The sequence below is a fragment of the Eretmochelys imbricata genome, chromosome 4 (genome assembly GCF_965152235.1).
Source record: "Eretmochelys imbricata isolate rEreImb1 chromosome 4, rEreImb1.hap1, whole genome shotgun sequence".
Lineage (NCBI taxonomy): Eukaryota > Metazoa > Chordata > Testudines > Cheloniidae > Eretmochelys > Eretmochelys imbricata.
In genome coordinates, this window is record NC_135575.1 from 75,256,247 (window position 1) to 75,272,689 (window position 16,443).

The 16,443-nt window shown below is 38.3% G+C and overlaps 1 protein-coding gene across 3 annotated transcripts in view; it reads left to right on the top strand.

Moving 5' to 3' along the window:
• The window catches only part of GALNT7 (polypeptide N-acetylgalactosaminyltransferase 7), a 116,228-nt gene that overhangs the window by 58,637 nt on the left and 41,148 nt on the right, over positions 1 to 16,443 (top strand). For all 3 annotated transcript variants that reach the window (XM_077815473.1, XM_077815471.1, XM_077815472.1), the window contains exon 3: positions 15,030 to 15,196. In XM_077815473.1, the coding sequence (XP_077671599.1) occupies positions 15,030 to 15,196 (167 nt within the window). The remainder of the gene's footprint in view (positions 1 to 15,029; positions 15,197 to 16,443) is intronic.

The window sequence follows — 16,443 nt, forward strand, 5'->3', positions numbered from 1 at the left end:
CTCTGAAGCCACGGTGCTCTGAAAATCCTATTGTAATGGATCTGTGTACTTTAGCATGAAGAGGAATTGGAAAATTTATCAGTGCTTCTCAAAATTTCTTTCTTCAAGTAATAGGATCCACAGATCCAGTCCATCCTAAGTACAAATGGATCATCCAGAATAGTGACAGAAACTGATATCCAAGGATTTGGGTTTGTAGTCATTAGATAGGATTTACCTTGCCCCGCAGTAGGAGAAATTGTTGTTGTGCTTTTTACCTAAAGTATATTTAATACAATCTGTAAGTTAGGAAGGAAGATTTGAACTATGCTGGCTGTGGAAGTTTTCTCAACTGTAGGGAACTTTTGGAGGTGAGGCATTCTTGGGCTGCTAGTGCCTGACAGGTCTCTCCCGCCTCCACACTGAAAGCCGACTTAAATACCCATTGTCGCAGATCTGTGGACCTTACTACTCGAAGAAAGAAAATTTTCAGGTAAGAATGGATGAATTTTCCTATTACCTGAGTTAAGCAAACCATTGTTTCATCTTGCCTCACGTGGTGATTTTCTGTAAAATAGTAGATGTTTCTAAAACTACTCAGTATGTAGATGTGTCTCGAATGCAAAGCAAATGTGTGGTTTTTCTAGCTTTTTTTTAGTATAAAGCACACTTTTTTTTTTTTTAACTGTGCCTTAACCCCCAATAAACCATTGAAATTGGAGCTGGATACTCTAGTTTTATTTCAAATTACTCACACAAACCTACATTAAAAACATTATTAAGCTTGCAAAATCATGCACTCAGAAGTTAGGACATGCCAGTATTAAGATTGCCTGGTCTTGAGGGAGCGTCCACCATTGCTCTGTGGGGATGGTGTATGCACAATCCTGTCAGTATAGGAGCTGAGATAGGCTTAAGTATGCTTAGTGAGGATGGATTCTTCAGAGATTAAATCAGCTCAAATCTAAGTAATATCTGCTGAGCATGTGCAAACTGCAATTTTTTTCCACAAAGGCTTATAATTTGGCCAAATATAGGTGGATTTTCATGGTGACCGCACCAGGCACATCTCTGACACAATTACTACAATCCCAGTGAAATTTCAAGTCCCTGCTCCCAAGCATTGGGGTGCTAGAGTTCTTAGAGAAAGTTGCCAGAATTTTTTTAATATGGGCAAAACAACATATTTTTCCCTAACCTCGTTCTCTGAAATGACTGAACCACGTTGGCTGAAAATTTCCAAAAAAAAAAAAAATTTGAAAGAGAAATATACCCAGCATGTAAAATTCCAACACAAACTGTTAGTTTGTGGAAGTCATTAACAATTGAACACAAAAACTTATAATGTCAGTGTCAGGTATAGTGTCAGGCAAACTTAACAATAGGTGGTGCTAACAGTCCTGCATATAAAACTACGCTGCAGAATGTATCCAAGACTGAAACAACAGGACTTTGACATTTCATATCCTTAAGAAAGCTGTGTACACACTGCATTAATTAAAGCAGTAATTTTACTGCTTGAAACTTTTACTCTTGTGATTGTCAGTGAGGTAACAAAGTTCTCCTATTAAAAAGACATATTTGATAGAAGAACCTAAAATCCATATGTGGCTTCCTTTTGGTAGAGAGAGTTCACTGTGCTAAGTTAATTCAAACCAAATACAATGTAAAATGAGTATTTGTATTAGAAACTTAAATCAAGAAATATTCTCTTAGGGTATACTATGAATAAATAATACTTTAGAAACTCCCTGTCTGTCCTATTTACTAATTTTTATCTTATGTTAGAGCCCTTAGGCCAGAGATGTTCATTCTGTTGATCAGATTATATGCCAAGATAATAAACCGGGATAATTAACTATTTTGGCCCTAGGAAAGGATGAGTACTCAACATATTGTTCTTCTCTTTGCCATTTTATTATATAACAAATAGAAAGTGTGGTTACAAATGTGATGGCTTTGTTAGGATTTTATTTATGCTAGTTTTTTATCTCTCTCCTTCCCCCCACTATTTACCTATATATGACTTTTCCAGTTATAGGAGAAAAAATTGAGTAGTTTGATGACTGTTAAAGTATTTGCTTGAATGTTTGTGATATAACGTGGTGAATTAGGTTAATCTTCTCTTACATAATAATAGATCCAAGGCTTGTGTGTCTGAGATGCACGGTGCACAGCATCAAATACCTCAGTCTGCTGCTTAAGTGCTGCACTTCTTAAAATCTGACTTTGGTCAGCAAGTTATCATTTGAAAGTTACAAATTGAGTTAGGCTATTTTGCTGGCAAAAAAATATTCATTGTGATATAACTTAAAATAAGACTTTCCATCAAAGCAAATTGTGTGTGTATTATTAGTTGAAGGTAAAGCAGCAAAATTATCATAGAATTGTTCTCAATAATCTTTAAACCAGGAAGATCCATGTTTAATTATGTTGCTCCTTTGAATTTATTGTTGCTCTTCCTCCCAGTTCTTCAAGGGTTTCTCCCCTCCCTTTCCTACCTTTAATTACATTATAGCCCTTACAGGGCATATCCTCTGACTATATACAACTATATATTTTCAGTGAAGGGGTACTGTCATCATTTTTTTCAAGGTCAGTTTTTATAAATGAACAATCAACCCATTTTGGTCTTGTTTACCTTAATTAAAAATTGCACTTCAGAAATGTCACAGTAGTTTATCATGTGCCAAACACAACTTATTTGTGTACAAAAATTAAGAAAATACTTTCTTCAATATATTTTTGCAGCACTGTGTATTTTACAGTAAAATATACTTTGACAAATTATGAAAAATAGTATGGAATAAAGTATTGTTTCTAACTTGATATGGGTTTAGCAATAGGATGAAGTTCTCCTTTTCCCTGCTTCCTAACGTTTTAGGAACTGATAAGAGCAAGACAGTCAACCATTTTGATGGTTGACTCAAAAGCGGAAGAGGGCAAAGATTTCTTTTTTTTTTTTTTTTTAACCTATAGTTTTTGAAGGGCAGGAGGTTCTCATTATTCCTAGACTATTAAAGGTAGGAAAGAACTTGTCTTGGTAGGAAGATAGGAGTATGGAAGAATCCATCCTTCCGATAGCAATCTGGTGAAAAATAGCCCTTTATTAGGTTAGAGTCATAATGATGTGAAACTGTCACGTCAACATCCAATGCGAATGCCAGATTTTGTGAGGAAACCGCTGCTAACCAGAGAGGGACAATATTTAAGCTGAGCGCATAGAGTGAATTTAATAAGTTCTAAACAAGCAGTTCTCAACTGGAGGTCCGCAGCTCCCTGGGGATCCGTGAACTCTTTCAAGGGGGCCGCGGGGCTCTGCGGCTGAAACCCAGACCCCAAGCCCTAGTGCCCCTCGTGGGGCTCAAGTCGGGACTCCCAGGAGGCACAGAGCTGAAGCTCCGATCCCTGCCGGTGTAGTGATACTAACAACTCCCTGGCAGCACTTTCTACCTAGGTTGTACTGAGCAGGCTCAGCAGGTAAATACTATTGGTGGGGAAATGTGCTGCCTGCTGTTTTGCCGTTACACCGGGCACTGCGGGGTAGGTGCTGCTCTGACTGGTGCCATGGAGCAGGCAGCTGCAGCATTCCCTCCTCTCCTCTTGGTGCCCCGGGTTGAAACTGCTCCTCAGCTCCTGAGTCCCAGCCCCCTTTGCTCCCGCAGAGGCAGCCAGTAAGAGCCGCCCATGTGGGGAGACCCGGCTTTGTGGCTGGCAGACGCCTCCGGGAACAGGGACCGCAGGGAAGCCTTCACAGCACACAGCCCCTAGTACCTCCTCTCCGTGCACCCTGAATTATGCCCTCCCTGCACCCTGATCTGCCCCCTGCCTGCACACGGCCCCAGCTGCCACCCTGTGTGCACACAGCCCCAGCTACCACCTCCCATAAGCCATAAGCTGTTTTCAAACCTTTTAAGCTAAGCCCCCCCATCTTTGAGTTATAATTTTTGGTTGTGGCCACCACCTTCACCAAGACAGACAGGCAGGTGGCCTGCTGAGGTGAGCACTCCCTCCCTGCACCTGTGGCCCCTCCCTGCCCCAAATAGAAGTCAGATTACACTTATGCCCAAGGCCCCTGCCCCGAGCCCTCTTTCCCTTTCTCTCCCCCAGCTGGGCTCTGGAGTTTTTATAGCACATCAAGGGGGGGCCTCAGAGAGGAAAAGGTTGAGAGCCCCTGTTCTAAACAACTGTTAATTTTTCAGTCAGCCCCACTCTATAACCAAGGAGATTCCACAGAAGGACTCAGTGCCAAAGCTTACTTTATTCATGAAGGTGGTGATTTGCTTAATTGCATTGTACTAATTACACATATGATACTGTTTAATTAAATAAGCTTTTAGTAATTACAGTTGATATCTGTGTCCTTGGAAACCAAGCATTAAGGACTTTCATTCATTATACATGAAGCCTAGGGAACAATCAGTTTTTGTAATATGGCGCACTATAATAATTCCATGAATTACCAAAAGAAGTTTTATTATGCAAATAGTATAATAAAACAGTGTTTTACTGAGACTTAAGTTTATGAGAATCAAGTGAATTATAGCTGTCAAACTTGAAGAAGAAGGCTATACTCTTGACCGCATGTCCTCATAAGCTGCTTTGTTGGCAAGACTCCAAAAGGGGAAAATATAGCTATTTAAAAAAATAATTAGCAATGTATTGGCAGATCAGACCTCCAGTGTCTTGTGTGTAGCAGGAAAATGTGTAAGCATTTTTCTGTACCAGTCCAGCTCTACCAGTGCCCCTAACAGTAGAAGAGAGTACACAGATCCAGTGTGCTTTAACACTATGCGTTGCTGCCATTATAAATTTTCCCATTGTAGATGCACTCCCAATGTGGGTTATTCCCCTACTGGGGAAAAGAGATGTTGGCACAGACATAGGTATCTGTAAGTGAATGTATTTGTATGTGTACTCAGTCTGAAACGGAGAGACTGAGCTGTAAACAGAACGTTAGATTTGAAAAATCAAATGTATATAGTACAGCACTTTCAGAACTCTGTATTCAAGTTCTCCACTAGACCTTGCAGCTTTTTTCCATCTGCTGTATGCAAGACTTCCCAGTCCTCACCTGTCCACTCTCATCATGTGCTTTTTTTATTTTTCCTAAATGCTTTTGGGCAAATGGAGTGTTGCTCACCCATGTCAGATGTTAAGTAGCACAAAAAAGAAACCCAGTACATTCATTGACCCTATATGCTCAGTATCATTTTCTCAGCAGGCTTGTCACAGGGGAAAATACCATGTTAGAACACAAGTTAGCAATATGATGTTAAACACTAGTTCGCATTTGGTATACACAAGAACTGTCATGATTAACAAATCAGCATCAAATAAAATGTATTAATATAGCCTCTTAACCTTAGGCGATAAAGATAAATGAATGTTAACACTAAGATTAACCTTCTCCAAAAGTCAGTTACACTTTTAAAATCATCCCATTGCAAAACAATGTGTAATAATAAAATAACCATGATTAAAAATACATTATTTCATATTGGTCATAAGGAGCCTCCTTTTCACATAATTTTTTTCTGATTTTTCCAGACAACCAGGCAAATAGGGTGGGAGGTTGTTTTACCCAAACTTTTGCTTTTTGGGGGGTCAAAACCTTTTCTAAACTAACTACAAAATCTTTAGGAATACAGATAGAAGAGCAATGTAAAGCGGAAAAATTCCAGCATGGAGTCCATGATGTAAGTGCTGTGATAAAAGGTGAAAATGTAATGTGCAGAGTAGCATGAGAGAAATCAAAGCTTAGTGTGAAAAAGCAGCATTTTTACCAAGTGCAACAGAATACGAAATATGAAACTGTGTGGCAAAACAACAAATATTTATTGGGACCATAGTCTGAAAAATATCTTATGTTAAGGGCCATCATTCATTTTTTTTTTGTTCCAAAATTACCACCATTCCGTGTCCCCTTATTTTAATTGTTGAAAATTATGTACATCAGAAATAAAGAATCTTAAAACTGGTGCTATAGAAAGAGTTATTTACATGAAAAAGAATGAATTCTGCATTGTTTTAACTTTCCTGCATTCACTTTTTTGTTTTGTTTTGTTAATCCCAAATTTGGGATGTTTGCACAAATTGTATTCCACATCTGGGCACTGGCAGATTAAGAGATGTGATTGAGATATCTGTGCTTCCATGCACTTTAATAAATGTAGCCACCACTCTGAAAAAGTTTGTTCTTTGGAGACTGAAGGGTGATGGTAGGGCTTTAAGTAGGGGAAGCTGGGATGTGGTGAGGAGCGTTAGCCATTGGAGCACAGGCTCCAGTTGCTAGTTTGACTAAATAGCCTGGGGGATGCTATCTCCTATTAAATCATGGAAAAAATGGTAAACCAAGCTGACTGAAATTATCGGTTTGGGGACTGTTTGTTCAGCTTCTCTCCAGATCATCTTTCTGTTTTATAAAATATATTTACATAACTATCATTTACATGTGGATTGCCTATAAACTGGATAGAATATTTTCCATATGTAAATTGGAATGCCTAATTTACTTGGTCACATCTAGTTAACAACAAAATTGATACGTCATAATAGCAATCCTCAAAACCACTTCTGGATTATTTTAGGTCCATGTGGTATATCCGGTAAGAGGGTGGGCTGTTAAGACTTCAGAGTATTAAATGGCTGTTGGTTATTTGCAAAAGGTCATGGACCTTTTCCTTTCTTTTGAGATGACTACGGTAATTCATGCAATGTTTTCTGACTTGCAGAAAGTCTTGCAGTTACAAATTTAGGATTTTACTGCTGTCAACAGAATATCTGAAAATGCTGTTTGGGGATTTTAGTTGGATATTTTGTGAATGGTAGTTCACCTCTTAAAAATAAATGCCGTTTTGTTTTAACTATTCTTCCTAACAAAACTTGATAACTAAAAATACGTCATGGGCAGGCTTGAATTCAAAATTTGACTATGATACTAGTGTGCTGGTCAGTGAAAGGCTGTTGGGGGAGGTAATGAGCAGACATGACTGCAAAGGATGATTGTGAATGAAGAAATGTGCTTTTAAAAAAAGACTTTATTGCAGCTACTGTACCAGTAGCATATCACTTTTGAGCAAAGCATCAGAAAAGTGAGCAGTACAAAATGGCTACCACTAGGTGGCATGATGAATCACAAATCTTTTGAAATTGGAATTCAGCTTAAAAATGCAATTTATTTATGAAGGGTTCAATACTGGTTTGATCTTTTCTTTATATAATTTTAGAAGTAAATTAGTTATTTTTAATGTCTAAATGACATTTGGAATATGTTTCAGTAATGTAAATGCTAAGATTTACGGCCTACATTTTCAAAACTGACAGGTTTCAGAGTAGCAGCCGTGTTAGTCTGGATTCGCAAAAAGAAAATGAGTACTTGTGGCACCTTAGCGACTAACAAATTTATTTGAGCATAAGCAGTCTCTAAGGTGCCACAAGTACTCCTTTTCTATTTTCAAAACTGTTAGTTAATTTTTGGTTCTCCACTGAGCCTGAATTTTTTAGCCATTACAACTCCCACAGAAGTCAATGTAAGTGCTTAATACCTCTGAAAATCGGGCCCTGTACATTTAAAGTTGGGTATCCTAAATGAGTGGACACTTTTTTTTCGAAAATATAGGTCAAAATGACTACAGTATAGATAAATAGATAAGGTTATGGTCGAAATATAAAACATAATTTCTTAAGCAAGAGAGACCATGATACTAGATTTCCTAAGAATTAAAAAACTAAAATATAGATGAAAACTTTACTCTTAAGATATCCAGTATTAAATAGCCCATTATAATTGCTTCTCTCCCTCTTAAGTTGGGGAGGAACTCTAACTTGACCACAATACCTATTCTGTATCTTTCTGCTTTTGGTATTCAAGAGTTGTAAAAATGGAAAAGACCCATGAGGATATCTAATTTGTCTCTTTGTCGCTTCAGGGTTGTTCCCTACACTACATTTTTTTCCCTACTGCTCTGTGAGTTATAGTTTCTGAGCAATGATTTGAGCACTAACTCAAATGATATGTTCTAATCCTCAGATTGTTGCAGGGGTTCCATGAATGTTACATACTGTGGAACTCTATAGTGATTATTTTTAGCCGCTGTCATCAGAAGGGACAATAGCTCATGTGGTGGGAATGGATTTCTGAATACTGACTTTATTATTTTTATGAATTGATGGTGGTATTAAGTTGCCATATTGATAGCCCTGCATTCACAGGACAGACATTGTACTTCATTGGGAATACACATTTTTCCATGTTGCCAAGGTAATGCCTGTTTTCTGGAGGGGAAATGCATGCATACACTGAACAGAGTGAGAAATTAACTCTATTTCCACAAAAAGAAAAGGAGGACTTGTGGCACCTTAGAGACTAACAAATTTATTTGAGCATAAGCTTTTGTGAGCTACAGCTCACTTCATCAGATGCATTGAGCTGTAGCTCACGAAAGCTTATGCTCAAATAAATTTGTTAGTCTCTAAGGTGCCACAAGTCCTCCTTTTCTTTTTGCGGATACAGACTAACACACTGTTACTCTGAAATCTATTTCCACAGTAATTCAGTTTTTGTGTCTGTTAAGGATGGTCACTCAACAGTACCCGTTGTTGTCTGATTTGAAGACCTGCTGCCAGAAACTGAGATCATCAATTCATTTCAGATAGATCAGGCACCGTAGTAAAAGATTCTACTTGTTCTGCTTTTAGACAAAATGTTCGGGGTAGACTAGTGAAGAAAATCTAGAGAGAAACTGACTAGCCGCATGTTAGTTTCACTGTGATGTCAGTGGGATAAAATGTTTCTGCTCCTTCACAAAACAGGTATGATCAATCCCCCTTCATCTTGTCCCTTCCCCTCCCCCGCCCCAAAAGGATTTCCTTTCCTGTGGGGAGAGGTGGGATATCTGTAATTTCATGACAAATTTAAATTGCTACTGCTGTGCCTGATCTTCCTGTATCTGTCTCAGTGTTAACTTCATACTTGGAGTGTGAAAGGTGCTGTATAAAAACAAATTCTAATCTATTCTTTTTTTAGTCTGGCCAGTCATGATTTTTAAGTTCAGTGTGAAATTATGTAAAATCAGTTTAAACTATAGGCAAAACTTACTCTGTGCTGTTACTTGGAATTAATTTGTACCTGGTATTTATTTAGTCTACCACTGGATGTCACCACTGTTCCACATAAATGCAGCCAGGAAAAGGATTTATTTAGTGTTGGGAGAGAAAGGAGGAGGGAGAATCCATTTGGCACTTAACTATTGGAAATCGTTTAATTTAACGCTTCTCAGATACTGGCAATTCATAGCATACGTTTGAAGCCATTAGACGCACACATTGTTTCAAACTCCAATTGGCAAATGCAGAATTGTGAGAGTAGACTGAATGTATCGATTATTGTAGACTCTGAGTGCTGTTCACAGGCTTGTTGGTGATGAGTCACCACACTGACTATCCAAGAAATTAGATCAGGAAATGGCTAGGAGTAAGATCTTACTAGGCGTATAGATGCTGTAGTATTACAGCTTACAAATAGCACATTTATCCAGAAATGACTTTCAACCTACAAGTGCAAAAAGAAAAGGAGTACTTGTGGCACCTTAGAGACTAACCAATTTATTTGAGCATAAGCTTTCATGAGCTACAGCTCACTTCATCGGATGCGTACTGTGGAAACTGCTGAAGACATTATATACACAGAGACCATGAAACAATACCTCCTCCCACCCCACTCTCCTGCTGGTAATAGCTTATCTAAAGTGATCACTCTCCTTACAATGTGTATGATAATCAAGTTGGGCCATTTCCAGCACAAATCCAGGTTTTCTCACCCTCCGCCCCTCCCCACACAAACTCACTTTCCTGCTGGTAATAGCCCATCCAAAGTGACCACTCTCTTTACAATGTGTATGATAATCAAGGTGGGCCATTTCCAGCACAAATCCAGGTTTTCTCACATTAACATTCATAAACCAGTTGGAGAACACTTCAATCTCTCTGGTCACGCAATTAGAGACATGAAGGTCGCTATCTTACAACAAAAAAACTTCAAATCCAGACTCCAGCGAGAAACTGCTGAATTGGAATTCATTTGCAAATTGGATACTATTAATTTAGGCTTAAATAGAGACTGTGAGTGGCTAAGTCATTATGCAAGGTAGCCTATTTCCCCTTGTTTTTTCCTACCCTCTCCTCCCTCCCCCCCCAGACGTTCTGGTTAAACTTGGATTTATGCTGGAAATGGCCCACCTTGATTATCATACACATTGTAAGGAGAGTGGTCAGTTTGGATGAGCTATTACCAGCTGGAGAGTGAGTTTGTGGGGGGGGGGGTGAGAAAACCTGGATTTGTGCTGGAAATGGCCCACCTTGATTATCATGCACATTGTAGGGAGAGTGGTCACTTTGGATGAACTATTACCAGCAGGAGAGTGAGTTTGTGTGTGTATGGGGGTGGGGGGTGAGAAAACCTGGATTTGTGCTGGAAATGGCCCACCTTGATTATCATACACATTGTAAGGAGAGTGATCACTTTAGATAAGCTATTACCAGCAGGAGAGTGGGGTGGGAGGAGGTATTGTTTCATGGTCTCTGTGTATATAATGTCTTCTGCAGTTTCCACAGTATGCATCCGATGAAGTGAGCTGTAGCTCATGAAAGCTTATGCTCAAATAAATTGGTTAGTCTCTAAGGTGCCACAAGTACTCCTTTTCTTTTTGAGAATACAGACTAACACCGCTGTTACTCTGAAACCTACAAGTGTAATGTCTACTAACTGTTAGATCTGCAGAGATTAGGTTGGATTTGTAGAATAAAAAAAAAGTCTAGACCTTCGTTGGTTTTATGTCAATACAATAGGTCTGTTAAATATACTAGAGCACAAAATGCTGTTAAATTGCTCACAGACGTTTCATGATGGTCGGCTTTTGTAACCAGATTTTTAAGAATTTTTTTTAAGCTATTACAGGAATAGAACATGATTTATTGTTAGTTTTTTTTTCCTTTTGAAAATTGTACTGTCAGGAAGGAAGAAACAAGCAGAACATGTGTTTTTTAGCTTTAAAATAAGGCTGTCACTCCCATTTTTCGGGTGAGTTATGTGGCTTTTTTGGGAACAGGATGTAATCTCTAAACTGTATTAATTATCAATGTCTTTCCTTATTTGAAGAACACAATAACAGTGCTTAAACTTTGAAAAGACAAAAGTTGGCAGTACAATCTAGATCAGATACCACCTTCTCTCATAAGGCAAACATACAGATATTTTCTGTGTCCTTTAAATTGAATTTTTGAATGGATTTCAGCTACCATTCTGTCTTGGAACATGATACATTAGAGTGCATGATAACAGTGTGGTAGAAATATTTCCAAATAAGCATAACTAAAATTCCAAACTTGATCCAGATAAATGCATATTTAAAACAGAATACAGTTGGAATATGTAACCTGCCTTGAGTAGATATGTAGTGGAAAAACTTTCCTCCAATAAATAACTTAAAAGGGACACAGTAGCTAAGCATGTAGCCTGCACACAGTGTAGTACATATAATGCCAACAACTCGCATCATAGTGGAGGGATACCAGAAAAGGTTTCTGCTCCAAACTGGAGTTATTCTTATTTGAAATCAGTCAAAAAATTTTGTGACACAGACTTTGGGTGAAAAACCAGTGGTCTGAATGTACGATTAATTGAAAGTCTGTCCACAGATACTTGTATGTCCTTAGCTGATAGTCAGAAGTGATTGTCTTTTATTCTTTCTATCTCCAGCTATAAAAATATCAAGATACAAAATATACAGTCTCTAATCCATATTCTTAAAGAGCTCTTCTGATTTCAGAAGTGATATTTCAAGCTCATTTGAGAGAGTAGAGGCTTCATTAGGGACAATCTTAATAGATTTTGCAGTCAAATTAAAAACTGATTTCTAGAATGTGAGACTAGTATGTGTCCACCAGATTTCAACTTTACTTTGGTGATATACAGAATAGCACTGAATCACATCTCCTTACAATAGCAAAACTCTTCCCTCCCTTTGTACAAATGCCTATAGGCATCCACACGGTCCAACTATTTCCATGTCTGCTTGTCTTCTGAATTTTGTTTTTGAAACATCCAATGGCATGACGAATGTAGTTGTTCAGTTTATCAATCAGATGCAGGATTCTTTACAGATAGCCTCTGGTACAGTATACAGGGAAATATAAAAATGAGGAATAAGGTGTGAGCTTACTCTGTCTTTCTTTGTTTTTCTAGAGCACCAAGTTAGACAATGCTGGAAAACAAGGTCAGAATCTCTCCTGTTCAGTAGACATTCTTGTAGCTAACAGCTGAGTTAATTTTCAACATGGCAATAGGTTAACAGTAGGTTCCTCCAATTTTCTGTAGTAGGACTGGTGGTATTGATTACCATCAGGTAGATTGTGAAAGCTCCTTCATGGGAGGTTTTCAAAAGGAGGCTGGATAGCCATCTGTCTTGGATGGCTTAGACCCAACAAATGCTGCATCTTGGCAGAGGGGTAGACCAGGTGACACCTGTGGTCCCTTCTAACCCTATGATTCTCTGGGAAAGGATACCTGGAAAAGGAGTGCCAGAGCCAGGCTGTGGGTGGCCTGTGTGTACTGGTCAATTACCAAGTTGCAGTCAGGAGACAAATAGTGGGGTTGGAATTGAGCCGGCAGTCAGGGTCAGGTACCAAGTTGCAGGTGGGAGACAAGTAGCACAGTCAGGTTTGAGCCAGGTCAGGATGCCAGAGAGTCAAGGTCAGGCACCAGGTTACAAACAGCGGGCAAGTAGCAGTCAGGGACAAACCAGGATCGGAAGCCAGAGTCTAGGGTCCACAACACGGCAAGGTCTAGAGTGGAAGCAAGCAGGTGTTCTATGTCGTTGCTCACACAGCTCACCAGATTTATATACCAGCATGAGCCAATCAGTAGACTGGAGTGGGGGCGTCACCACTTAGGCACTGCTGGACAGTTCTTTCTGCAGTGTCTAGCTTCATACAGTCCCGCAGCGGAAACTCAGCCTACTCTTCCAGTAGTGATGCGGTCATGCGGAAGCATCAGCCCAGAACCTCCATGGTTCCATATTCCAATCCTGCAGGCTCTTACAGGGAGAGCAGTAAGGTGATAAAATTTGCAGCTGACCCAACTTGCCTAGGCTGGTCACAAGTAAGGAGACTAAGCAAATTCAGGGGGATCTAATGCAATTAGGTAAATGGGCAGTACAGTGGCAAATGAAATTCACTGCTGAGAAATGTCACGTAATATGTATTGGAAGGAATATTTTGAACTACTTAAACACATTGCTGGTTTCTAATGACTTGTCAACACAATGATTTTGTGCATAGCAAGCCAGGGTGTGACTCGATAGCATACTGACTGGCTGTGTGGATCCTGTTACCGTGCACTAAAAGTTCTGTCGTGCACTTTGATGTAGTGCATCACCCTATATCTCATATGATCTAGTAGAAGTAGAAGGGTTTTAGAGACCTGAACAGTCTGAAAGGATTGGAAGTGTTTAGTTTGGTGAGGGGACATAAGGCATAAAAAATAATAAAGGGCAAAGTTGTGGTAAATCCTGTTTTCCTTTTTTAACCATAGAAGTCAAAGGGGATATTCAATGATGTTAAAAGGTAGCACATTTCAAACTGATAAAAGAAAATACTTTTATGCAGCATCCCACATCTGGAATTCATTGCCCCAAGATGTTAGAGCCCAAAAACTTAGTAGTATTTTTAAAATATTTAAACCTTTTATATGGATAATGAGAACATCCACCATTACATTAGGTTGGATATAAACCCACATTGCTTCATTAGAAATTTTCTCCGAAGAGGGTATTCCAAAGTTGTCCACTAGGGGGTTCCTTGCAGTTTACTTTGCACTGTTGTGTGACCTATGTCAGAAGTATGGACTACTAGATGGATATACTGTTGTCATTTGATGTGCCACCTCCTATGGTCCTAGCCGCTGAATTTCTGTTAATGTGTGAGGGAATGGCAACCATTTAAAGGTTACTCAGCTCAGAATTTTGAATATTACTTTTTTATTATGGTGACGCCTGGTAGCAACATCATAGATAGTTTACGTTCTAAAGTGGCCACCAGTTCTTGGGGTTTTTCCCCCTAAACGTAGGTGGTCTATCAGTGTGAAATTTCATACTGTTCATTTTTATGCTCTTTGAATTTTCTGTGCAGTTCTTGTTTGGTCTCTTATTTGATAAAATTTTTAATAGGAAGCCTTTGAAGTTGGACTGTGGCTGAAATTTGTCATTGGCAGTCTGAGCTTCATTGTTGATTTATCTGTTTTAAAAAATTTCATATCTACACAGAATTTGGCAGAAAGATGTATCCTCAGTAGATCGGGTACAATGCTTTATTTTTGTTTTGGCCATGGGGGAAATGGATGTCAAGGCACTTTTAGCCTTCATTCATTATAGCTGAAAGTTTATGCACCAGTGATTGCCAATTAATAAAAACTTTTCTGTTGTAAAGATAAAATCTTCTCCATAAGCAGCTATGCTTTTCTGTCAGATTTTATATAGAGCAGAAAGTTTTATATGCAGCAGTGGCAAATGAGCATATGTGTGCAGCTTTTGCACATCTGTCACTTAATAACTGTGTGATTAAAAATGTGTTTAGATATGAAAGGACTGATAAACCAGGGTTTTGGGACACAGTGGGAAACAGTCCACCTAATGTTTATAATAGTAATTTACAAGATTTTGCAGGTTTTTTTATCCTAAATATGTGACACAAATGGAAACATTTTACAAACTATTATTTTTACTTGTAAGAATGTGGTTTACAGGAACATTACAAACTGGTTGCTGCTTTTTATAAATTAGTAATATAAATGTATTATGCAGGAGGTCAGACACCATAATGGTCTCTCCTGACCTTAAAATCCTATGAATCTATGAAATAGTAACGCTATATTTTGGTTTTGATATCCTGCTTATCTGTAACTAGAAGCAGAGACTTTAAGTAAAACTTCATTCACACACACTATTAAGAGAGACACTGGCAAATCTACAATAACAAAATAAAATCTTTTGCAGGTGCAAGTATTGGCATTATGATGAGAACCTGCTCACCTCCAGTGTTGTCATTGTCTTCCATAATGAAGGATGGTCCACACTCATGAGGACAGTTCACAGTGTAATAAAAAGGACACCAAGGAAATACTTGGCAGAAATTGTGATGATTGATGATTTCAGTAACAAAGGTAATGCATAGGCTATTAACAATGAATCTGTAGAAAAGAGGGGGAGGGAATATTAAAATAATTTTAATAATTAGCTTATTGGATTTATTATTCTGTTATATGGATTGTGTGTAACTGTACAAGAAAAACAAGATGGTATTTATACAGTCATTTTCATCTTTCAGTAAAACACAAGCTACATCTCAATGGATAGTAATGAAAAGGAAAACACTGGTCTATATGCATACATTTCTGTTCTATGCATAGAATTTGTGGCAGGTTTTCCCAAGAGTTTGGTTAGCACATTAGTATGGAGGTCTGGGTTAATTAGCACATCCTGTCATTGGGAATTTTAAGAGGGATAATCTGTTTAGAGATAAATTGAAACAGCTCACAGCACTATGCTCTATCTGTAACTGTCAAACCAGTGAGCATGAAGTACTTATCTACTTGTATTTTCACTGCTTCTCTTCTTTTAATCGAGGAGTGCTAAATTTGACATAAGAAGTGTCTTTCATCTTACCCTCACAGGGAAATCCTATCTTAATTCTGACTATAGTCGAAATTTGACTATTACTATTCAGTAAACCATATTAATTTTTTCGTTGTCTTAATGTTTTTTGGAGCCACCCATGATTCTTTGAAACACAGTACTGCATTTACCATTGCTTATATTTCATTGAAAGAAAAACTATTTTACCCACACATTTTTACATGAAATTTTCTTTATTTCATGGTGGCATATGGGCTCCAGCTGCATGTCATCAAAGCTTCCAGACGTTTGTAGTCTTTCCTGCCCACGCTCGTCATCCCTGTTCTTCCTTTCCTCAGATGTGAACCAAGATGGGAATGTATATGCTGTGTATACATATGTATGATTTTAAATATATAATATGCATTATAAAACACATGCTCTCTTGCTTGCTCTCACTCTCTCAGAATGTTTTCCTAGTATTGAAATCTTCAGGTCTAATGCTCATTGGCAATGTAAAGTGAAGCTGATTTGAGAAGAGAATAGCAAGAGGTGGCATGTTAATGTACATGTAAATAAGATAATCAATGATATAGAGAGGGTCAGTTCGATGTCTATTTTCTTTGATCAGTTTTCAATTTAAAACACTTTGTTTTATACTATGCATAATTAATCTGAAAGACACACTGCCACAAGATGTTGTTGAGGCAAAATTCTTAGTAAGAGTCAGAAAAAGATTAGACATCTGTGTGAATAAAAAATATTTGCTTCTACAGCAAGGATAATTTTTGGTTAT